Raw genomic sequence first — 24,077 nt, forward strand, 5'->3', positions numbered from 1 at the left:
ACATTTTAAAGAAATGCTTTTCTTAAAAATTAATTAACTTAGACGCAGTGTCAAGTTATTATTATTATTATTATTTTTAAGGGGCCATATTTATCCCTTGGAATAGATTTACAGGGGCACTTGTTTGCATTTTTATGGCGTTTTTTCTAACCACTTAAACCATGCAGTGCTCCACTCATTTATGTGAAATAGATAGATAGATAGATAGATAGATAGATAGATAGATAGATAGATAGATAGATAGATAGATAGATAGATAGATAGATAATGTATGAATGAATGAAATGTATAAAAGGTTAAATAACTGATGTAAGGGCAATTTACTACTTTCAGTGGCGTTTTTGTCAATCTTCAGAAATTTGATTTACATTTTAAGCAATTCACATGAGTGCCTTTGACAACGCAAAAGCTAGAATTGTTAAGATATTATTGATTTAATCCAATGCAATGTGTTGGTTAGATGAGATGTATTAGAAGAAACTGTAATAGCCACAGTAATCTGCTGATCCTACATTCAGTGTTGTCTGTACAACTGTTGCACTCAGTATTCCTCCTTTTATCTACTGTAAGGTCTGTGAGAGGAAACCTGCACCACAGAGAAAATGAGATGAAACAGTCTGAGAGAGATATACCCCTGCATACCCCTGCATCTTTTGGGGCGAAATTCTGGATGTTCTGGGTGTCATTGCTCTAAAAAACAACTCAGTGCCCTTAAGGAAACATACTAGAAAATGTTCCTGACTCGAAGAAAGAGACTTCAGCTCAGCCGGATTATATTTCTTCTGTCTGGGGTTTTCCTTTGTTCTTTATATCAACTCACTATCAGAGCCAGACTTCCGGACCCCTGGCCCGAGCCCCAGAGAGCAGGAGACCCTGAGGATGGCTCTGGACTTGCTCTGGATGCAGGACTGTTGGAGATGCCTGAGGTTGTGACTAATTTGACCAATGTTGAGCCAAAGAACACCGACCACACAGATGTGGCCCAGCCGTCAGAGAGAGCAACAAATAGACCCATCCAAACAACATCTACAACAGAGAAGCCTACAACAACCACAAACAGGACAATTGTCCACTGCATTTATGTGGATCCAAACCTTCCAAAACCCACCCCAGTTCCTACTCCAGAAACCGATACGACCACTCCGGTGCCCAACACTACAGAATCCAAACCTGGAGAAGCACCACACGTGAAGGGCGAGTACCCGCAGGACATCTTCTCCATTGAGGATCGACGCAGAGGCTGGGTCTCGCTCCACATCTTTGGAATGATTTACATGTTTGTTTCTTTGGCCATTGTCTGCGATGAGTTTTTCGTCCCTACGTTGGGGGTTATCACAGACAAACTGGCGATCTCAGATGATGTGGCCGGGGCGACCTTCATGGCCGCCGGAGGCTCTGCTCCCGAACTTTTCACTTCCTTGATCGGTGTCTTCATTTCTCATAGCAACGTGGGCATTGGAACCATTGTTGGCTCGGCTGTCTTTAACATCCTATTTGTGATCGGAATGTGTGCGCTGTTTTCCCGGGAGATGCTTCACCTCACCTGGTGGCCTCTCTTTCGGGACGTGTCGTTCTACATCATCGATCTCATCATGCTCATCATCTTCTTCTTGGACAACACCATTATGTGGTGGGAGAGTATGATGCTGGTGAGCGGTTATGCTCTCTATGTTACTTTCATGAAGTACAATGTTCAGATAGAGCGCGCCTTTAAATATCAGCTCATGAAACACAAGAACATTGTCAAAGTCATCGCGGTGGAAGAACCTGAGAAGGTACGCTTCATTACTTTTGCCAATAATATATAGAATGAGAATTAGTCTTTGGGTGTGTTATTTGGGTCAATGGCACAGAACCCTGCTGAAAAATCAAGCGTAAACTAGCATGAATTTCATGTTGGTCCAGGCTGGTTAGAGCTGGTATAGTGCTGGTCTAGCTGGTGGACTAGCATAGTCATGCTGTTCTCAAGCAAAACTGAGGTGGTGTAGCTGGTCCACTAGAGCTCCTGCTACCCATGCTGGTCTCCAGGGGTACCCTTGGGGTTTCTGGGCCCCCTGGCCAACTTCTCAGCCACATTTCTCTGTACGTAGGGCGGGTGGCTACGGTGGCTACTATTGTAATAATCTCCCGCCCATTAAAGGAATACTCCACTTTTTTGGAAATAGGCTCATTTTACAACTCCCCCAGAGTTAAACAGTTGAGTTTTACCGTTTTTGAATCCATTCAGTCAATCACCGGTTCTGGCGGTACCACTTTTAGCATAGCTTAGCATAGATCATTGAAGTGGACAAGACCATTAGCATTTCTTTAAAAAAAAATGACCAAAGAGTTTCGATATTTTTTCTATTTAAAACTTGACTCTTCTGTAGTTACATCGTGCACTAAGAACGACGGAAAATGTAAAGTTGTGATTTTCTAGGCTGATATGGCTAGGAACTATTCTCTCATTCCTGCGTAATAATCAAGAAACTTTACTGCCGTACCATGAGTGCAGCAGGCGTAATGATATGAAAATAGTCCCTAGCTCGGTAACTTCCAACGCTCCCTGTGCAAGCATAGACATCATATATATGATGTCTATGTGTGCAAGCAGGTTGTCACGTTGGTTATGTTGACGGAAGTTAGCCTATTTTCAGGCGCTGCGTCATATCATTACGCCTGCTGCACTCATGGTACGGCAGTAAAGTTTCTTGATTATTACGCAGGAATGAGAGAATAGTTCCTAGCCATATCAGCCTAGAAAATCGCAACATTACATTTTCCGTCGGTCTTAGTGCACGATGTAACTACAGAAGAGTCAAGTCTTAAATAGGAAAAATATCTAAACTCTTTGGTCATTTTTTTGAGAGAGATGCTAATGGTCTTGTCCGATTCAATGATCTATGCTAAGCTATGCTAAAAGTGGTACCGCCAGAACCGGAGATCAGCTGAATGGATTCAAAAACGGTAAATCTCAACTGTTTAACTCTGGGGGAGTTGTAAAATGAGCCTATTTCCAAAAAAAGTGGAGTATCCCTTTAATATATATATATATATATATTACTGGAATAATAATAATAAAGATTAAGTCAAACTACTACTAGATTTTCTTTTCAATAATTTAATTCTTTTAATATAGCCTTTTCCTGCATTATGATATCAGGACATTTGTATAACTAATCAAAATTAATTGTTATTCAGAAATGACAAACATGCTCATAATAGAAGAGGTCATTGTATTTGTAAATTAGGTAACTCTTTATTTTACAGTACTTGTAATTTCAGTGTACTTACCCAAGAAAGTACTGTAAAATAAGGTAACTATATGGGTTAAGGTTAGGTTTAGGAGTAGGTTCAGGTTTAGTCCCTAGTTATAACCCAGTTATTGTAATTGCTATAATAAGACATATGCACATGCACAACTGTAAAATAAAGTGCTACCGTTAATTGCAATTAAAAAAAAAATCTCCTGATGAAAAATGCAGCATTGCTGGTCATATTATTTACATTTATTAATTTAGGAGACACTTTTATCCAAAGTGTGTATTTAATACACATTTTATCAGTACTGGGATTCAAACCCAAAACCTTGTGCATAAATAGCACCACGCTCTACCATTTTTGCTTCAAAAACATGCATTGCATGTTAGCAATTTGCATAGCATTTTAATCATATTTATCACAGAAACATTTATTTCTGTTTTGGACAGTGTTGATGAATTCTGCCGTGGTATATCTTCTAGTGATGAGGAACCACTATAATATCTGCTCATGGACGTGATAGCAGAGATATAATAGCATCCCACTCAGGTGAATGTGAGTCACTTATGTTTATTCATTGAACAGATACGCATGGGTTTGCGTTTTCCTTTGATAAACAGAAATGAAAAGGATCTCTTGTGTCTGCTGGGGCCAGACATTGTTAATGAGTTGTCTTGTAGCAGGCGAGGTATTTGGAGCAGGTGCATTTGGCTCACAGTGACAGCCCCATCTGATTTAGTGACACTATCACATCAAATAAAAAAATGGTGTGGTCATTTTCACAAGTTCCTTTCTTTATCCTGAACCTCCCTCAGCTTAGAAGCTGTGGTGAGAGGGAGGTTTAGAGAGATCAACACTTGATAATCTGTCATAACATCTCTGTGATCACACTCACCTGAGAAGGAGACTTTAAGCTGCAGTAACAAACAGTCTATGGGTTATTGTAAAAGTGTCTCGTGCTGTAAAAAACATATTAATAAGTGGAGGGATATTATTATATGATCAATACTTTCTAATATCTGTTAGATAACACTGTGGCTCTCTGATCCAAAGACGTTCACTTAATCCTATGGGTCTGCTGTGATGTACAAACTGTGTAACATATAGAGCGTTTAAATCTGATAAGTGTGATTGAAGCTTATATAGTGTAAGACGGCTTACTAGACCCAGAGGACCTAGTTCTCTGTCAAACTAAACCCACTGGATTGAATTTATCACAGATAAGTAACAATTACAGCAGTAACGATAAAATACAGAATGTTATTGTAAACTATTAAAAATAAAATTTCCAATAAATAAAGCTGACATAAAATACAATTTAAATATTAGATGAAAAACTTAAGAAAACATAACAAAAAAGGTAAAATTAGAAATGTTGCCTTGGCAATTAACTGAAATAACATAAGTTCAGTTTGAAGCACTCAAAAATGGCAAAAGACATAACAAAATTACTAAAACAAACTAAAATTAAAATGAAAACTGAAAATATTATTATTAATATTAATAAACGTGTATGCTACATCCTCTTTGTTAAATATATAAATATAAAAATATAAAAAATAAAAATACAGTGATTGGTCTTCTTTTAGTCTTTGAGGGCACGTGAATGAAAACTTTATCAACAGTAGAATTAGAAATGAAAAGTCAAAGGTCAAATCAGTGCCTTGCATCCTTTGTAATGTTTCAAACTGTTTTTGCACACAGGACAACGGGACTTCGGGTGAAGAGAACAAGCCGTCTGAACCAGAAGACTCGAATCGATTAAAGGTAATCAAAATTTTGCAAATACACGTTAATGTATAAATAACATATGTAAATATGTCAAAAGGTCTAGATTCAAAATCCTTTGTAAAAGGCAAAGGGTGTTTCCAAACAGTGGAGTACTGACCCAAACTCGCCAGTAAAAATATCAGTGTTTTAATAGCCAACATATTTGAACTTTTCGGGGAAATCAGCCCTTTAAATGTTTTTTTTTATATATATAGTTGTCAAGCTAAGATATGAGGAAGCATTTTAACATCCAAAAAAATGACACACATCAACTTTAAAAATAAAACACAACAGATACACACATGATAGTCTTGAAAAGATTTGGATAAATTTGACATGTCCTGTCAAATGAATATGGGATTATTAAATGAAGTAATATACTTAATAACATACTGTTACTTAAATACCATATTTATATGATTTTTATTCTATCTGAAGTCCTCTTGGCAAACAGAATTTGCAGGTTCAGATTTAAATTCTCTCGACATGTTCATATTTCTCCTGTAGCCGAAGCCCACTTTGCAGCGCGGGGGCAGTTCTGCCTCTCTGCACAACAGCACCATGAGGAACACCATCTTCCAACTGATGATTCACACACTGGATCCTCTTGGAGAGGGTAAGAGCCCTTCAGTGTCTGAGCCCTCATAATGATAACTCATTAAGCAAACACTGCACGGAAGCATTACAAATTGCAATTCTGGAGTTTTAAAGCAACAGTCCACCCATAAATGAAAATTCTGTCATTATTTACTCACCCTCATGTTGTTCCAAACCTGTATGACTGACTTTGACAGAAGATATTTAGCAGAACATTGGGAACCAAACCATTGACTTCAAATTGTATGGACAAAGAAACACATTTCTCAAAATATTTTTTATCTTCTGTGTTTCTGTAAGATGATGACAGAATTTAGATTTTTGAGTGAACTATGCCCTTTAGAAATGTTTTTTCAACAAGTTTTTTTGAGTAAATGCTAACATTAAAAGATCAGGAAAGGTATATGATAAGAATATATTGCTCTTATTACTTGAAGACTCAAATTATGCCATGTATACAAAGTGGTTGATTTGAGCACTACTGGTTTACTGGAGGAATTAATAGATGGATTTTTTGTTTGTTATGGTTACACCTTTTTATAGACTGTTTTGTATATCGAAACACAAATTGTACATAGCTCAAAATACCAATCATATGATATAAGCCTATATTCACTCAGGCATGTGCTGTAAGAAGTTCAGAAGTGTAGCGGTAGAGTCCCTTTGTCCTTCTCCTAGTACAAATGGATTAGCAAAGCGTGTTCCATATGATGACAGCACTAAATCCAGATTGATACTAAGAAGATAAATAGCTCTTTCTCAGTCTATGGAGTGGAGAGTGATTCATAGTAGTGAGACAAGGGATGGGCCCACCTTTTGTCAAGTCACATCAATGTGTGTGTCACCATTTAAACATAGACTATATTATTTTCGCATTGCACATGGGTTCTCTAACAAGATGGTATTGTCTGCAGAATTTTAGCTTCACAAAAAAATGCATACGTGTAAAGCAGAAGCCCTGGTGCTGAGGTCCCGGTGGGTCAGTGGTTTGATGGCTGGGGTTGGTCCCCTTGACCTTCAGCCTGTCCTCAGGAGGCTGCGGAACACCTGCGCTCTCAGGGTCCTCACAAAAACCTCCCAGTACTGTGCGGCTCCATCATTAAGCTGCTTTTGATTGAGCTCATAAAGGCTGGATGAGAAACAGCCTCCAGCAGCTCAATCCTGTTATTCTGATAGGGTCCCTGCTGTAGTCAATGAGATACATTTAAAGGTTCATTATCTACATTTGGGTTGATAAATAACTGACACGCTCTTAACATCAAGTTTAAAAGCACCGTAACTGCACTGCTTTAATATATTCTATATTCTCTGCATGTCATTCATTTAAAGCTACATTGTGTCATTTTTTAAGTTGATTCTTAGCAAAAAACACTTTGTTCTTTCAAAATTATATGTGCTCATTAATGTGTAATTACTTCTACCAACTAATCAAGTATTCTCGTAAGCGTAGAATCTGCCATTTAGAATACATACGAGCGAGTCGCTTGAATGGCGGCAGCCATGTTGCGCCTCCATCTTGAAAATACATTAGCCAAAGAGGGACATACCTGGAAATTCAAGGTTCACTTTTCGCGTTTTTACACTCAGTGGCACTGTGACGAATGCTAGGGGGAGATTACTCGCGACTGCCAGCAGATTTGAAATAAGACGGCCACCGTAGGAGATAAAACGCCCTCGGAAGGGGAGGGGCTAGAAAGTAATATTCAGTTGGTAGTCATAAACAATTTCACCGCTAGATGGGAGAAAATCCTACACAGTGTAGCTTTAAATCTCACAAAGGAATGTCTGGGTCACATTTCACCCCAAAAATAACTTTTATTTCTTTAAGAAATAAAGCCTATTGGTGAGAATTAGATCGTTTTTTTTTTTTGCTTTGTTTTTCATTTTCATGACAACGTAAAGAAAAAATCTCAAATCTCAAAATGCATAAGTTGCATACTTTCAAAATAGCATAGAGTATACAGCAAATAACTGTAACAATATGTGTAGTAATCCAAGACGCGTGACGCAGAAACTTTAGATAATCAGTGTGTTTACACGAGAACGATGTACTAAAAACTGAAAAGTTTTTCCTTCGCATTTTTCGCGTACAGACATCAACGTTCTCAAAACGATCCCCGTTCACACAAATCGTTGAAACGACTGAAAACGCTGTTTTATGCTTTTATGCTATTTTTTTATGCCAGTAGTTGGCGATGTCATTTTGCAAAGAAACACTACGCACCAACAGACTGAACACATAATACACATGCGCATGACGTCACCGTTTTCACAAATGATGATAATGCAGTCGTTTTCAAAATCTTTCACTTTCATTTTCAGGCCCCAAAAACACTGTTGTTGTGTAAATGAACGGACAAAACGCATACATTTTTTATTTTTTTTTTGTTGAAAATGGTGTCGTGTAAAGTAATGCCCCCTCAGTTCTTTAATCGACACAGAGTCCACAGGAGAACACGGGAGCAACCACATAATTCACACATAAAACAAAGACGATAACTGACAAAGGACAAAACCAAACGGAGCATAAATAGACTGAGAACTAAATGAGACACAGGTGCAAATCATAAGAAATCATAAAAACAAACTAGGGAGTAATGAGTAACCAGGGGAACTGAAAATAAACAGCAGAGAAAAAGAAAACAAAAGGAAACAACAGAATGTCAAAATAAGAGCCCATAAAACGGAACATAAACCTGGCAATAACAATCAACAATATCTCTAAATATAAATATATCAAATAATATAAGCATACTATATATATATATATATATATATATATATATATATGTAAAGACTATGTTTTATGAAATAATTTGTTCCAAAAAATAATGTCATAATTCAAGAAATTAGGCTTGATGACCCAAACATTTCTTCATATTTTTCACACTTGAATTCACACTTATGCATTTATACTTTGACCTGTCCAAATTTTTCTTTAAATAAATCCAATTATGAACTTTTAACATTTAACAATGCCGCTTGCTGGTATCCAAGTCAGTGCAGACATGAGTAGTTTTGAAGGGCATTTGAAGATGCATTTGTTTATTGCATATGAATCTACTTTTACTCATTAGAGTCAGTGTTTAATGGAGATGCAAAGGCTAGAAGCTCATTGGGATGTAAAGGTAAGGGGCTTAGTGTTTGTGATGTTATTCTTGTGATGTGATTGCTTTTGTGTTGTAGCCAGTGAGATGACGTGAGAAAAATGACGTTTTGTATTGTGTTTGTGAAATCAGGGCTTTTGTCATTTGTGGTGCTGCCATTGTTGACCCTGACAGTGTCAGTCAAAGTCTACATTCAAGCTATATTCTTCCTTTCCTGGTTTGCAGTGAAATTTAAAGACAAGGCTCAGATTTTGAACGACATGGCCCGGGGGAAAGTAGAGAACAAAAAGAAGGAAAAATCTGGTGAAGGTGAGATTTTATAATCTTAGTCTGTTCTATTATGATTGCACAGAGCTTTGTAGACAGGACGGTGCATTGTCCTACCTCACAGATGAGCTCTGTTGCATATTCAAAATGGTTATTAATGTTGCATTTCCACAAGCAGTAACGTACCAGCTGTGTGCTGGATGAAAGGTACAAAGAGAGGGCACGCTGCCAAGAGTTTGGCCCGTTTTGCCGTCCACACAGCATCCCGCATTCCATATTTCCACCTTTTGTTTCTACTTGAGAGCTGCTTTACACATTAGCTGACATAATGACCAAGCTCCATCTCATGAATTAAGCATGAGTGGCTTGGAATCACTGCAGATTATCTTGTGAAGCAACAGTGGTGTTTGAAATTGCCGCCAAATGAAATAGCAACATTACTCACTACTATTGAGGAAATCTTCACTCCACACCTGAGAGGAGCTTGTTTTATTGCTGCCTTTAAGAAGTAAATGCAAACTTGATTGATATATTTTACTATCCTGGTTTAAATAAGGTGACCGTCAAGCGGAGCAGCCCAAGGAAGACGCGGCTCCAGTAGCCAAGGAAGAAAACGCCAGTCAAAAGCCTGAGGCACAAAAGGTGGGCGAATTGCATCTCAAAAAAAGTTTGGAAGAAGAAACAGAAGCTCTGAGAAACTTGTGTGCTTTTAATGAGCTTATCAATTCCTTACCTTGTTGTAAAGCTGACAGGGACGATATGTCAAATATAGTATGTGGTCATATTTAAAGTATAATTCAACCAGAAATGAAAAGCCTTCGTCATTTACTCACCCTCGTATCATGACTTCCTTTCCTCCGTGGAACACAAAAGGAAAAGCTTTGAAGAATGTATTCGAATGCCATTACAATAAAGGAGAACTGGAGCTTTCAGGTTTAAAAAAAAGGACAGAAAAGCACCATCAGTGTAATGGTGTTATTCTCCATGATGTGTTTAGAAGAGAAATATAAATGGCTACTTCATGACCTAATCATTATTTTTTGATGAATCAGTTCATTCAGTTCCCAAAACTGGTCTAAATGATTCATTCACAATTCGGACCAATCTGGTTCTCGTCTTAAGTTCAACTCTCAGACTCATTCATAGCAGTTTTTGGGTTAGCAGCTCACTGGAGGTAAAGATTATCTTTGAATTAGATTAAATAGCTACTTTTATTGTGCTTTTGCATACTGTTTGAAGCTTGAGAGCTCTGGTGGTCCCTATTTATTATAATTGCATGGAAAAGAGCGAGCCGTCTGTGTTCCACAGAAGAAAGTGGGTCATTTTTGGGTGAACAGTTACTTTGTTCTCCTAATTCTTTATTTTCTGTGTGGGTATTATGTGTTTTGCCTGTCTCTTTCTCGCTCTGTGTTAAGGAAGGAGACGCTGCAGCAGGAGGAGGCTCAGAGAAGCCAGAAGGTTCAGGTGATTCAGAGGATGATGATGAAGATGACAGTGATGAAGAGAGCGATGAAGACAGTGATGATGACGATGATGATGATGATGATGAAAATGAAGATGAGGCTGAGGAAGAAGGAGAAGAACCTCTGTCCTTAGAGTGGCCAGACACCAGACGCAAACAGGCCACATATTTGTTTCTGCTGCCCATTGTCTTTCCACTGTGGCTGACAGTTCCAGATGTCAGAAACCCTGTGAGAATCAAAATAAAACATCCCATGTTTTTCTTGTATATTTGTTCCACTTGTTCACATGTGATAGAACTGACATGTATATTGTGCTTCACAGGCATCCAAGAGGTTCTTTGTCATTACCTTCCTTGGCTCAATAGTATGGATTGCTATATTTTCCTATCTTATGGTGTGGTGGGCGCATCAGGTCAGTGTAGAAACCAATATTTGTTGCTAAAATGTATTTGGACACTTAAGCTACACTTAAATGCCACTGAATTAGCAAATATAACATAAAAAAAGTTAGCATTTATCAAGATTTTCTCTCCTAGGTGGGTGAGACAATTGGCATATCTGAGGAGATCATGGGTCTTACCATTCTGGCTGCAGGAACATCAATTCCTGATCTAATCACCAGTGTGATTGTGGCTCGAAAAGGCTTGGGAGACATGGCTGTCTCGAGCTCTGTAGGCAGCAACATATTTGACATCACCATGGGGTAAGATGACTGAAACATTCAATATTCAGTGAATCAGGTGTTTGATAGTTTAGTTTAGTCTAGTTGTTCACTCGGATGTACGCCATTGCATATGTTTTGCACAAGAGCCCATTACTGACGGAACCCTTGAAATGTGTTTAAATGAAACACCCTAAGCCCATGATCACTTGGAATCTGCCATGGAAATGGTTTATTATTTACAGTTTTTTCCCCTTATGAATTTGTTTTATGCACCATTCAATAGGCCTGTACGGGCTGTTAAATAAATAATATTTCAAATTTAGCACGATCTGCTGTGGCGTCACAATCATGGTGCATTGTGGTCTATGGATCTGCCTGAAATGTTGAGTAGACTCACTCCCTCTGTCAAAATCGAGGGGTCGAGGGTTTGTCCAAATAAACTTCCCTCGGGATTACCCCGGGGGGAAGTGCTTAGGGAAGTTTGCGAGTGTATGTCTAAAAGTAAAGCAGCCCTAATACCCACACTTTTGCGGTCTTGGCCACTTTAAAATGCATGGAAGTAAGTGCGCATAAGTGCGCAAGACTGCCCCAGGTCGGAAAAATGGCAAAGAGGTAGGGCGCTTCTCCAGTGGAAGGCTCGTCATCAATTGTCGTCAAAAGCTGTCTCCGTTTTAAGGATCCTTGGAAGGCAGCCTTCATTTTGCAACCTTCATTCAGCTAATTTTGAAGGAAGTGCAAAGACCACAAGTGTGGCATTGGGACAGGCCCTGTGTTTTACTAAGTGAGTCTTTGAATCATTCACTCAAGTGATTTGTTCAACAGGAACCAATTTATTTAGGAACAAAACATGTAACTGTCTTTATGGGTGAGTTGTTGAATCATTAACTCTGATTCATTAATTCATCAACAAATGGCTGAGACGTGCAATTGTTTCTGCAATGACTTTGTTTGGAACTGAAATGGCCCAGCACAATAGACAATATTGTGTCTAAAATGTAAATTAACCTGTTTTTAAACTGTTGCATTCGCAATGTTGCAATCGAATACATACCGAATAAATCATTCTTGTGTTTTATTGCTTAAATATATATCACCTCTCACTGTTACAGGCTGCCGGTGCCCTGGCTGATGTACTCGCTCTACAATTCCTTTGCCCCAGTGACTGTGAGTAGTAATGGGCTATTCTGTGCCATTGTGCTGCTCTTCCTCATGCTCCTCTTCGTCATTATCTCCATCGCTGCCTGTAAGTGGAGGATGAATAAAGTGTTGGGATTCACCATGTTCGTCCTGTACTTTGTTTTCCTGGTGCTCAGTGTCATGCTAGAGGATCGAATCATTATATGTCCCGTGTCCATCTGAGCACACCTGCGGTTCTCACACACCTTTATGTTCACTCGCGTCCACGAGGATACAATCCTGTCATTTGAAACGTTCGGAACTATAACTTTGCATATAGTATATATCACATTTAAAGCATCCCTGGACACACTGTGTTGACTTATTCTGTATCACACAAGATCTTTTGTAAAGGGATGCAATAACTGTTAACACTTTTAGCTTGTGTTAAAATTCATGCAGTGATGTCAGAAGTCACAGGTCCTGTCCCAAATGGTCACCATCTGTGGCGTCCACACTTTAGTGATGTAATGCCATATGGATTGTTGGCTTGTAGACTGCATGTGGGCCCACCAGTCTGGGCTTTGCAAAAGGGCACATGAAGGCCACATACAGAGGCACACTTGAGCACCCTTTTGAACTGTAAAATGACAAATAAGACACCCTACTGCCCTGTGGACTTGACAAACACACCATGATTATGATTGCGTAATCAAAGGCCACAGAAGTGTTCCAATCGAGACAGGGCCACAGAGTAGCCAACTAAATAGTCTATGGAAAAATCACATTTTTTCTTATATTACATCAGTGCAAGTTGCTTTCAGTTAAAACAGCAACATGCATTTTAGTCTGGGACTAGGCTTAAGCCTTATCTGTGAAACTGGGAGTGAGTTTATTGACATAGAACTCATGTTTATATTTTCATCCTTACATCTACTATACAATATGTTGTTAGTCGAGCGTATTTGCATTAGTGAATAAATACATAGATCTGTATGAATGACTTGTGGTAGAATTTTTGTTAAAGGGATAGTTCACCCAAAAATTAAAATTCTGTCATTAATTACTCATCCTCATGTCGTTCCAAACCCGCAAGAGTTTAGTTTATCTTTGGAACACAAATGAAGATCTTTTTGATTAAATCTGAGCGATTTCTGTCTCCCCATAGACAGCTACGCAACTACATGAGACTACTGCGTCACACATGAGAATGAACCTCACTGGTTCTCACACGTCAAGCGAACATACTTGAGCTTCCGTTTATAAGAACGGATGTGTGAATTGATGAATGTTTATATGAATAAAAGCCTAAATTCAATCTGTTCATCATATAACGCGATCGTGTCTCTTCAGAAAATCTCATCAAAGTTTCATTTGCGTAGCTGTCAGTGGAGAGACAGAAAGCTCTCAGATTTCATCAAAAAGATCTTCAATTTTGTCCTGAAGATGAACGGTAGTCTTACGGGTTTGGAACGACATGAGCGTGTGCAATTAATTAATGAAAGAATTCTCATTTTTGGGTGAACTAACCATGAAAGGGTGCCAGAGGTTCTGAGTTCTAATCCGCCCGTTTATTTCATTTTTTTTTTCTAATTAAAAACAAAGATGTTCATCAATGATTGAATATGAAGAGCAGGGACATGTTTGTGTGCAAGTTTTATGATTTCACCCAAAAATATCAATTCTGTCATTAATCACTCACCCTCACGTCGTTCCAAATCCGTAAGTTCATCTTAGGAACACAAATGAAGATATTTTTGATGAAATCTGAGAATTTTATATTGTGATTGTATTATTTGATGTGCGTTTTCAGCTAGCTATGGGTGAGTTCTTTTGAAAGTGTCTGCAGAATTCACCGCATTGGGAGAAATTGTGAGCTTATTGTAAATGATGTAATTTAATCTAATCATTTTGCAATGGAATTATTTTTGTAACATGGAAAATTGTCATTAGCGAGCATTTTAAATGCAGATGTTGTGCTGTATGTAAAATATGATTTTTTCCATCATAAAAGTAGAATATCAAGCATATAACAAGACTTCTTTACAAATTCTAATGTAATCAGTATGACTGATATAAACGGTTGTGAATTTCCATACAAATGTCTCACTGCTGTTTGAACAGTACTGAATAGAGGCAATGATTGTTCTTTTTGAATGTCGCACATTGTGTGGATTTCTTTCTTGGGAGTTGCTCATTGTAAATATTCACTTGTTGGGTCAGTACAAAATTAAATGGGGTTTCAAATGCGACTCTCCGTCCCTCTCTTTCATTGAACAAACCAGTGGCAGCAGCAGAAACATACTGGAGTCGATTTAAGTGTGTTTATTTACAGTTCTAAACAATTTGATAGACCTGGCTCAGATCTGACAAAATGATATATACAAATATAAATAGAAGTAACAAAAGGAGTGATATGTAAAGCACACTGCCCTAACATAAACTTATTTGTTAAAAAAAAACATATCACCTTACACATTAACTGCTTTAAATTACTGTAGCTTGTCAGTTTGTTTCACTACCATGCCATATGGATGTAAAAAGCAGGTGATAGAAAAACTGCTCAAATATTAGCAGCAGTGTAAATTGTAAATTGTTGTAGTTTTACACAGCATTAGGTCAATAAACAAAGTTATTAGGGCAGTATTATCTGTTTGTTTGTTTGTTTGTTCACTTGGGGCATTAACATCAATATGTCATTGTGTATAATTACACGTATAATTATTTTTTCCATAATCCACTGCGCTTGTTAGGAGCATTTCAACTTAAGAAATCTTCTTACCAACCACACAACTCAAAGTGCATCTTCAATTAACATTATGATAAAAAATGAACAGTATTAAAATATAATAGTTCCAGTTACCACATTTTTAATTTGAAAAGAGTTAACTGAGTAAAAATAAGTGCTTGTATGCTTCAGGTACTTTGTTTATGGATCTTGACAACGGGGACCCATGTTTATGCATCCTTGCACAATATAAGAAACAAATGTTTAAAACAAACAAACAAAAAATTACAGTATGTACCTTCATGGCAAACACTTTGGATTATGTAAATGTGTGTAAAATGCCGACTTCATATTTATATTAACAGTCCATTTTTTTCTTTTATACTAGCCATAGAACTCTTTATACCCTGTTGGAAATTTGTCTCCGTACTGTTCTTTGCCCCAAGGTAAGGCATCAAACATATTTCTCACCATGTAAACTGTGAGTCATGAGTTTGTATTTGGTCCAGTTCTGTACCTCAAGACAACAGTGTCACTGACGGTCACCATACGACCGGTCTCCAGGACCAGGACGACAAACAGCACACGCTCAAAAGAGGAACCTATACACTACGAACAGTCTTTACAAATGGAGACACGTCAGTTAACAAATTCCAGTCTTAAAATATAACTGTATAATACAAATATTCAAAATAATAATAGACTATGTACACAAAAGTCTCTTTGTTTGTGAAATATACAAGTGGCGCTAGACGGCCAAAAGAGGACTGTGTGTGTTTGTTGGGGGTCGCTCATTGTGCTTCTACGCGTCCTAAACGTGATCAGTTTGATTGTTCTACAGCTACTGGTCCCGAATCCACTCCATGATTCACTCGACGTGAACGAATGGAGCGATGGAATGACTTGAGCACAATGATATTGCTCCTAATCTATAATGAACTCAATTTTACCTGAGCGGTGCTAGACGATTCGAATATGACCCAAAGCTTTCAAAGGGGGTCGAGGGTCAAGAGCAAAAGTGAAGGGGGAATATAAGGTAATGAAAATTATCATAGATCACATATTCACAGGAAGTGTATGAAGGAGAACAGTCACGTAGACAGACAGGAACGGTTTCTAAGGAGTCCTCATGGGAGCCAGAGGTAGCTTTGGTAATGATGAATGTTCAGGATCGCATGAATGAAAGTGTTGCTTCTTTGGATGGGCCTTGGACATCTAGGATGCCTTCCTGTGTGATGGATGTGAGGAAGGCGAGGCGAATCACAGATTGGGCAGCCCAAAGGTTCTCCTGCACTCCATGACTCCAGCGCTGGGTGGCCGGTCACAATTGTGGGTCATTTTGACCTGGCTGGGTGTCAAACGGTCATATGCCATTTTGTATTCACGGTCAAATGCATCTGTGAGAATAAATGAAGATGTTAGTAATGATGCTAGTGCTCACTTTGAGCGAATTCATTGATGTACTTTATCGTTAAAAAAATTTGAGGTCAGCAATATTTATTTTTTAGGGTTTTCAAAAAAAGAAGTGTCTTATGCTTACCAATGCTGCATTTATTTGATAAAAAAACAGTAAAAACTGTAATATTGTGTGAATTATTATTACCATTTCAAATAACTGCTTCATTACTCCAGTATTTAGTGTCACATGATCCTTCAGAAATCATTCTAATATTCTGATTTGGTGGACAAGACACATTTATTATTATCAGTCTTGTGTTTCACGGTTTGCAGTGTGTGTGTGTGTGTGTGTGTGTGTGTGTGTGTGTGTGTGTGTGTGTGTGTGTGTGTGTGTGTGTGTTCACTGCTCCTAATGTGTGTGAGCTAACTTGGATGGGTTACCATACTTGGCCTTCACATGTCACTTAAAAAACAGTAGTATAATACATGACCAACACAGTCAACTCACCGATACTTATGCTACTCTTGCCCAAAGCCACTAAAGACAGGAACAGGATGTCTCTATATAAGCTCCTGCATATGAAAAAATAAAGAGAAATTAGTCATTAAAACTAGCTTGTCAAAATTGTCTTTCTTTGCTCAAACACATTTATTCTCCTACCGTTGTCTTTCGAAGCCCAGTCTGGTGCCCAGTATCTGCAGTATCTGACTCATGGGCTGATAGACATCGTTCCTCTGGATGCTCTTCACGACCCCCTGCAGCAGCTCTAAGCTCACAGCCTGCTCCTCCTCCCACAGGGCGGCAGATACCGCAGGATTTGCACCTATTAAAAAACATGAACACATGAACATGATGTTCATGCAAAACTACTGCTACAGCTGCTAAAGTGTTTTGAGGAGGGTTTAGTACATTTAAAGGGATAGTTCACTTTGAAATTAAATTTTGGTATGTTTTAGCTTACCTCAAGGGCATCCAAGATGTATGTGTCTTTTTTCCCGCAGTAGTTTCAATTTTGATATTTTTAGGTCAAACCGTTCTTGTCTGTCAGTCATATAATGCAGGTCTATGGTCACCCCCTCAAAGAGCATGCACAGAGTCCAAATTAAAACAATTCCCCATCGTCCAAATTAAACAATTCCCCATCATAAGTACACATTGATGGCCTAAGACATGAAACGAGCGGTTTGTGTGAGAAAACGAACAGTATTTATATTGTTTTTACCTCTTGTAACACAGCCACGTCCAAGTCATCTGAGGGCGCGGGCGCTTCCTGCTGTGTGACGTGTGCACAGACTGGTGCATAGATATATACACTAGATGTCGCCTTAAAGACATTCGTTCCAATGAACTGCCGTAGCCAAGGCGACATCTAGTGTATATATCTATGCACCAGTCTGCGCACTTGGACGTGGCTGTGTATAAGAGGTAAAATACTGTTCGTTTTCTCACACAAACCGGTCGTTTCGTGTCTTAGGCCATCAATGTGTACTTATGATGGGTAATTGTCTAATTTGGTCAATGGGGAATTGTTTTAATTTGGACTCTGTGCATGCTCTTTGAGACAGTGACCATAGACCTGCATTATATGACTGACAGACAAGAACGGTTTGACCTAAAAATATCAAAATTGAAACTACTGCGGAAAAAAAGACACCTACATCTTGGATGCCCTTGAGGTAAGCTAAAACATACCAAAATTTAATTTCAAAGTGAACTATCCCTTTAATGCTTTTCCTAAAGTTTCTATGCAGTTGCTGGGTGCTTACTGGCCTAAGGAAGTGCTGTTGTTGTTAACTAAAACTATTAAAAATAATTTTCAGTAATTCAAATAAAGGTCAAATAAATTACAATAAAAATGAATATGAGCCTCATCCATTTACATGAGTACATTTTGGGGGCCTGAAAATGGCAACTTTTTGAAACGCTTTTGAAAACGATTCCGTTATCGTCTCCGCGTAAACTACAAAAACACCAATTTGTGAGGACGTGTGTATTATGTGTTCAGTCAATAGGCGAGTAGTTTTTCTTTACAAAGTGACATCGCCAACAACTGGCCTAGCAGCATAATACAGCATTTTTAGTCCTTTCGCGGATCAGTGTGAACAGGGATCGATACAAATGTACCCGTAGAAAAATAATGTCACACCTCTGCTCAAAAAAAAAAAAGCCTCATTGTTTGGGGTCAACAACATAACTCATGTCCGTAGCATAAACAGGATTATTCGTTGCAAATATTTGTCCAAGAACCACTTTTGTGCACATTTAGTCAGAAAGCTCACTTTTCACTGTGCAAATGAGTTTGTATTCTTACAATATGCTTTCCAGAGCAAGTAGCAGGACTGAATGGGGTCCTGATGCAGTCTGGGGTTGTCCCACAGGATCTGGACCAAGACATTTTTACTGTCTTCTGATGCAAAACTTTGCAGAGACTGCAAGAAAACATGTACATAACATTGATTCAAGCTGTTATGGAGAAATACTGTGGCATCACCAACAGTTTCTAGCATTTACAACTATTCATTCATTAAAAAAACAAATGGGAAATGGAAGATCATGTAAGAATTCTTGAGACCCACCTGAGCATCTTTGCTGTAGTGTTTGGAGCTCAGATAGAGTCCGGGCAGACTGCTGGGCAGGTCCAGCCTACGGAAACACCACACCAGATTCCAGAACACAATGGGGTGGTGATCCACAATGGCTGCAGATGAGATGGCCTGATCTCCCTCGTTTTCCAGCAAGCTCTCCAGTTCTTTCCAAAGCACCAGAGGACTCAGGTAGGGCACGGTGACTGGCTCCTACAGCACAGAAAGACTAAAATAACTACCAGCCTAATGAACTGAACCAACTTTTGAGTCACAAACATGTAATTATATAATATTACATAATATCATATTTTCCTGGAAAATAAACCCGGGTGGACACTGGGCGATTTATAATAGTCCTTTACGACTGTTGCTTGTCAGACTGTTCGAACATGATCCCCGCTGTAAGCCATTATTATAAGCACCAAGCCTTTTTTACATTTTTTTAAAAAGCGAAATGGAAACTACCAGTGTGTGGGAAATAACCTTATACTCATGTACTGCTCTTATTCTGCACTAAATAAAATGTGTGCGCTTTGTTCATGTTTTGGGTCTGTGCACGTTGCGTTCATTTGTACATGGATCCAAAACAAATGGGCAGTTTTGCCTGCTTGATGTTAATTACATTATATAAGTTGCTCTAGAATATAAGTTGCAGCACGTTTCAGATGAATCAAGACTTATATTCTGGAAAACGTGGTACATTGTATTATATATCACTATTAATACCATAAAAAAGTGATGGTTACAAAATATGTTTCCAAAACACTGAAATTGTAGACTTGTATTCTTACAGGGTCTTTTTTGCCATTGCTGGATAGATTGCCAGTGACATCATAAACTTGTGGAAGTTCATCTTCGGTGTCTGTCTGGCAAGTATGTGTGTCTTGAGAGGGGGATCTGAGTAGAAAGCAAAGAAAACTGTTTGAAATTGTGAATATCTCTACAGAAATGTCTACTGATTTGGTTGGAGACCAAATTACCTTTGCTGGTCACCCAGGTTTCTGATTTCCACATTGAGCAGGGGCAGAAACGGAGAGCCGCAAAAGGGGCACGTGCTATTGAGGTTGGAGTCGTCAGCTGTCCAACCAGCCATGATCTCTTCATCATACACCAAACTCTCACAGGTGTTACAGCGTGAACAACTGGACATACGTACCTAGAAAGCCAATCAAAGTTAGCCTCAATGCTACAGGAATACTTAAACATATGTGTCATTCAAAGTAAGTCAAACTCACTTCAATGGCGTAATTCTGCGTGGACTGAGTGAAGCTGGAATCAGAACACACGTCTGAGGTCTGCAGAGCTTTCGTTATTGTCAGCGATGGACCTAAAGGACGAAAGACAAATAAAAGTCACTCTCTGCGGCAAAAGGCGCTTTGAAGAGCTGATGTTTTTCATCAGAGAACAATCTTCACCAAAAACAAGTCTCATTTCAAGGTGATTGCCTGCAGGGATTATGAATGCTAATTCTGATGGTGCTGAAGGCTCTACAGAAGTCTTGGATAAGAGTGTGTATGCGGATGCGAGTGATTGGGGAGCACTCCAGCACAACCCCCGTCAGCCTGATTAAAGAGCTCCTCTCAGACCCCATTACTGCAGAGCCAGACACACTCACACCCCTGTCTACTGGCCTACTTCTGCAGCTGCTGGAGCAGAAACAATGAACAACACACAGCACTCCATTTCAAAAACATGCTTAATCACCTACCCAAAGCATCATGCATAATGGCCCAGAAAACTACAAATAAGCTCATCTTTACAATTGAATTATTCACATTTAGAATGACCCCTCCTTTACATGCATTTAAACATATCTCCTTCACTTGCTTTGCTTCTTAAATTGTACAACACTGTAACCCTGACAAAGGACCGAAATATACCGAGTATTACTCATCATGAGAGAGCCTGATGGGTAATTTTTAGCACAGCGTCTATACTTAGTATATTTTATTCAGGGGAAACCTAAAAGATCTGCCCGAATAGAGGGGAGGCATTTCAAATGAACATTAGCTACTTATCAATATTAAATGTGCTGTAAGTAATTCCAGCCATTTTGCTAAGATCCACCATTTTGCTTACTTCATCCATGTCCTCAATTCACAGTCTAGAAAACCCAATGTTGGAAAACCCAAACAAAAAAATTCAGAGGTAGAAAGAGATCCTGATTAACTACACAAAATTGTTGGTCGCTCTGTTGACTCGTTTTGCTGATTACAGAGCCCATACATCCCATTTATATTGTGTGAGATAAATATTAAGTGTGTTTTTTTAGGATAGGATAAAATAACCGTGATTAATGTCATAATCTCCGACCAGTCTTTAAACACTCACCAGTGAGGGAGGACTGGCGGAAGAGTCGAGGTGCTGCGGATGGGCTTTCTAGGCAGTGGCCGTTCCTGTAAGGGCTTCTTTTGGGCCGCGTGACGGGCTGGGCGGCATCCCGCTGGGGGGAAGAGAGCCCCTCGGGGTCGACACAGGAATCACTCTCGATCAGAGAGGAGCAATCAGGGTCACCTGACCCCAGTGAAGACACACTGACCCGGTCAGAGTTTAAATCCTGGTGAGGGTGAGAAAAATGAGTAATGAGTAAATAGAGTAAAAAAAACCTTATTACTACAAAAAAACAACAACAAAAAACAACAAAATTATTATTACTAGTTAATAACTATTTTCTAGTTTAATATAGTTTAAAATTGTATTTATTCCTGTGATGCAAAGATGAATTTTCAGCATCATTACTTGTCTTTAGTGTCACATGATCCTTCAGAAATCATTCGAATATGATGATTTGGTGGTCAACATTTTTTTTCCTTAGTATTATAACTGCTGCTTAATATTATCATTTAAAAACATATATATTTTCAGCATTTATTCAAAATAGAAATCTTCAGAACTTCATAAATGGAGATGAATGTCATGAATACCTGTGCAATGGACGTCTGGGAGGAAAGCCGTGAATACAGTCGGCTGGCTTTCTCAGCGACGCCCTTCCCAGCAGAGAGGAAGCTGCTCTTGAACACGTCCAGGGTCGGTGTGAGCAGAGAGTCCATGGAGAAAGAGGAAGAGGAGGGAGTAGGTGAGGTAGGGGAGGCCAGGGAGGTGGGCCGCTGCTCCCTGACCCTGCGCACTCGTCCCTGAGGAAGGGAAGGCGAGGAGAAGAGTCGTGTTCTTGGCTGAGGTTGGAGATGGGAGGAGCAGGGAGAGCTGTGTGGGGACGGGGTCTGGTGCCCCTTTAGGTCAACACTGAGAGACCGCTGGCTTAACGGGCTACTCATGTTGTTCATGTAGTGATGAATCTCTTCAGCCAGGTGTCGGCTGGCGGTGGGGGTGTCTGCATTATCACTGTGGACGTGAGTCTCAGCCACCATGAGGGACAGAGGATCAAACCCTGCTTCAATACCCGTCCTCTTAACCACTCGACCAAGAGCACCGCTGCAGCTCACGCTCCTCTCCACGCCGATGTGCTCCCTCTCCATGGCAACTCTCTTTTCCATGGCAACCATGCAGCTGGCAGTCCTCTCCACGGCAACTTTAGGTGGGCTCACAACGCCCCCCACTGCCTCCGTTTCTATCAGTGCTTCAACAGATTCAGTACAGAGTCCTTCTACCATCTTATTCGGGGTTAGATCCAGTGTGCTGGGCCTTACGGGCTTTTCTCCGAAAATATCCAGGGAGTTTGGCCTTTTTGTCTTTGGGAGGGCTTCAGAAAGGAAATGACTGGTTTCCCCATTGGTTGCAGATGGATGGGTTCTAACCAGAAGGGATGAATCTTCTATCTTTGAGAGTACAGTCTGAGACACTGAACATTGAAATGAGAGGAAAAAAACAGCCACTTGTTAAAAAGAAGCAAATAAACAAGTAGATTAATAACTTGCAGTGCCACACATTACCACTAGGTGGAAGCAAAGAGGCGCAACTCAAATTAACTGCCTTCTTACTGAATGATGCACAGCATAGGCGCAGATCCCAAAACATGAAACATTCTCCATTAATTTTATCCAATCAAAATCAGATCGAGATTCAGGAACTTCTCTGATTGGTGGATCTCACATCGGGTCCCGGCGAGTCGTAAATACACACAATTCTACCATTATATTTAGCATTACAACATAACAACCTGACACAAAAGCTTGCGCTTTCTGTTTTTTTGCACAATGATAAACTGCATTTTACATAATTAACTCGCAACTGTTTTCTCACGACAACACTCATGGAAAGAATGTGTGTTTTAGTTTGGTTGGTAATATGAACCAACTTCAGGGTGAGGCCATGCAATTCCACTTTAAAAACAAATAAATTGAATAGTTTTACATTAGTTGTATTGAAATGACCATTAACAATATTTATAACAGTATATTAATCTAATTTAACTAACGTTCATTGTTAATTCATGCGTGTTCATAAATTGTTAACTTAAATGCTAAAGTTTGGGGTTGGTAAGTTTTTTGTTTTTTGAAAGAAATCTTTTATGCTCACCAAGGCTGCATTTATTTAATCGAAAATACAGATAAAACAGTAACATTGTGAAATATCATTGCTAATTAAAATAACTGCTTTCTATTTTAATGCGTTTTAAAATGTAATTTAATCCTGTGATGGCAAAGCCGATTTTTTTTAGCTGCTATTACTCCAGTCCTCAGTGTCACACATACCCTTTGTATTTTTGTGGGACACAAGAATTCTCCATTACTCACTTGAGCAAGAGTTTCTGTCCTTCTTCTCTTTCATGTCTGGAGATGAGTTCTGCTCCTCACCTCCTCCTAACCTCACCTCCTCTTTAGACAGAGAGTCATAGCCCTGATCAGACTGACCACCTGGAATCAAAACAATACACAGAAACAAACACTAAGACCGCTGGTTCTCAACTGATTTTTCTTCAGGATCTAAATTTGACACTGATGGACAAAACACATTTAGCATAATCTGGGTCTTAATTTTAGCATTAAGCAGTGTTTTCCTTCTATCAGCCACTCTTTTGGAACGGACAATTCAGTGCAATTCAGAACAAAACACTAGCAAAACATAATAGCCTGCACAAAAAAAATCATCCTCATAAATGTTTCATGTTGGTGAGATTTTTTGCAGGACTAATATGATGAAATCTTTTTGATGGTTGACAAATCTGTATTGGATATTTTAGT

At 39.1% G+C, this 24,077-nt stretch overlaps 2 protein-coding genes across 4 annotated transcripts in view; one reads left to right on the top strand and one right to left on the bottom strand.

The window, feature by feature from the left end:
• The first annotated feature begins 570 nt into the window (after positions 1-570).
• slc24a1 (solute carrier family 24 member 1) lies at positions 571-14,474 on the top strand. Its single transcript, XM_081373051.1, has 9 exons — positions 571-1,775; positions 4,945-5,007; positions 5,518-5,626; positions 8,940-9,023; positions 9,538-9,623; positions 10,397-10,672; positions 10,767-10,856; positions 10,981-11,147; positions 12,218-14,474. Exons 1-9 carry the CDS (start codon positions 732-734, stop codon positions 12,465-12,467), a joined length of 2,169 nt encoding a protein of 722 aa, XP_081229177.1. The 5' UTR covers positions 571-731; the 3' UTR covers positions 12,468-14,474.
• A 1,261-nt stretch (positions 14,475-15,735) lies between these two features.
• dennd4a (DENN/MADD domain containing 4A) overlaps positions 15,736-24,077 on the bottom strand; it is a 30,977-nt gene continuing 22,635 nt past the window's right edge. For 2 of the 3 annotated variants that reach the window (XM_081372661.1, XM_081372660.1), the window contains 11 exons: positions 23,631-23,750; positions 21,861-22,735; positions 21,268-21,493; positions 20,172-20,263; positions 19,917-20,092; positions 19,728-19,833; positions 18,928-19,146; positions 18,663-18,780; positions 17,012-17,174; positions 16,859-16,923; positions 15,736-16,349 (listed from right to left, as the gene is read on the bottom strand). In XM_081372661.1, the coding sequence (XP_081228787.1) occupies positions 16,213-16,349; positions 16,859-16,923; positions 17,012-17,174; positions 18,663-18,780; positions 18,928-19,146; positions 19,728-19,833; positions 19,917-20,092; positions 20,172-20,263; positions 21,268-21,493; positions 21,861-22,735; positions 23,631-23,750 (2,297 nt within the window). In that variant the 3' untranslated portion in view covers positions 15,736-16,212. The remainder of the gene's footprint in view (positions 16,350-16,858; positions 16,924-17,011; positions 17,175-18,662; positions 18,781-18,927; positions 19,147-19,727; positions 19,834-19,916; positions 20,093-20,171; positions 20,264-21,267; positions 21,494-21,860; positions 22,736-23,630; positions 23,751-24,077) is intronic. The other variant, XM_081372662.1, reaches the window with a different exon arrangement.

The sequence above is a fragment of the Scardinius erythrophthalmus genome, assembly GCF_964197995.2.
Source record: "Scardinius erythrophthalmus genome assembly, chromosome: 8".
Taxonomy (NCBI): domain Eukaryota; kingdom Metazoa; phylum Chordata; class Actinopteri; order Cypriniformes; family Leuciscidae; genus Scardinius; species Scardinius erythrophthalmus.

Coding starts and splice junctions, on each gene's coding strand:
- slc24a1 (XM_081373051.1), top strand. CDS start 732: ATGTTCCTGACTCGAAGAAAGAGACTTCAGCTCAGCCGGATTATATTT. Junction 5,008..5,517: donor AAGACTCGAATCGATTAAAG/GTAATCAAAATT, acceptor TTTCTCCTGTAG/CCGAAGCCCACTTTGCAGCG. Junction 9,624..10,396: donor AAAAGCCTGAGGCACAAAAG/GTGGGCGAATTG, acceptor CTCTGTGTTAAG/GAAGGAGACGCTGCAGCAGG.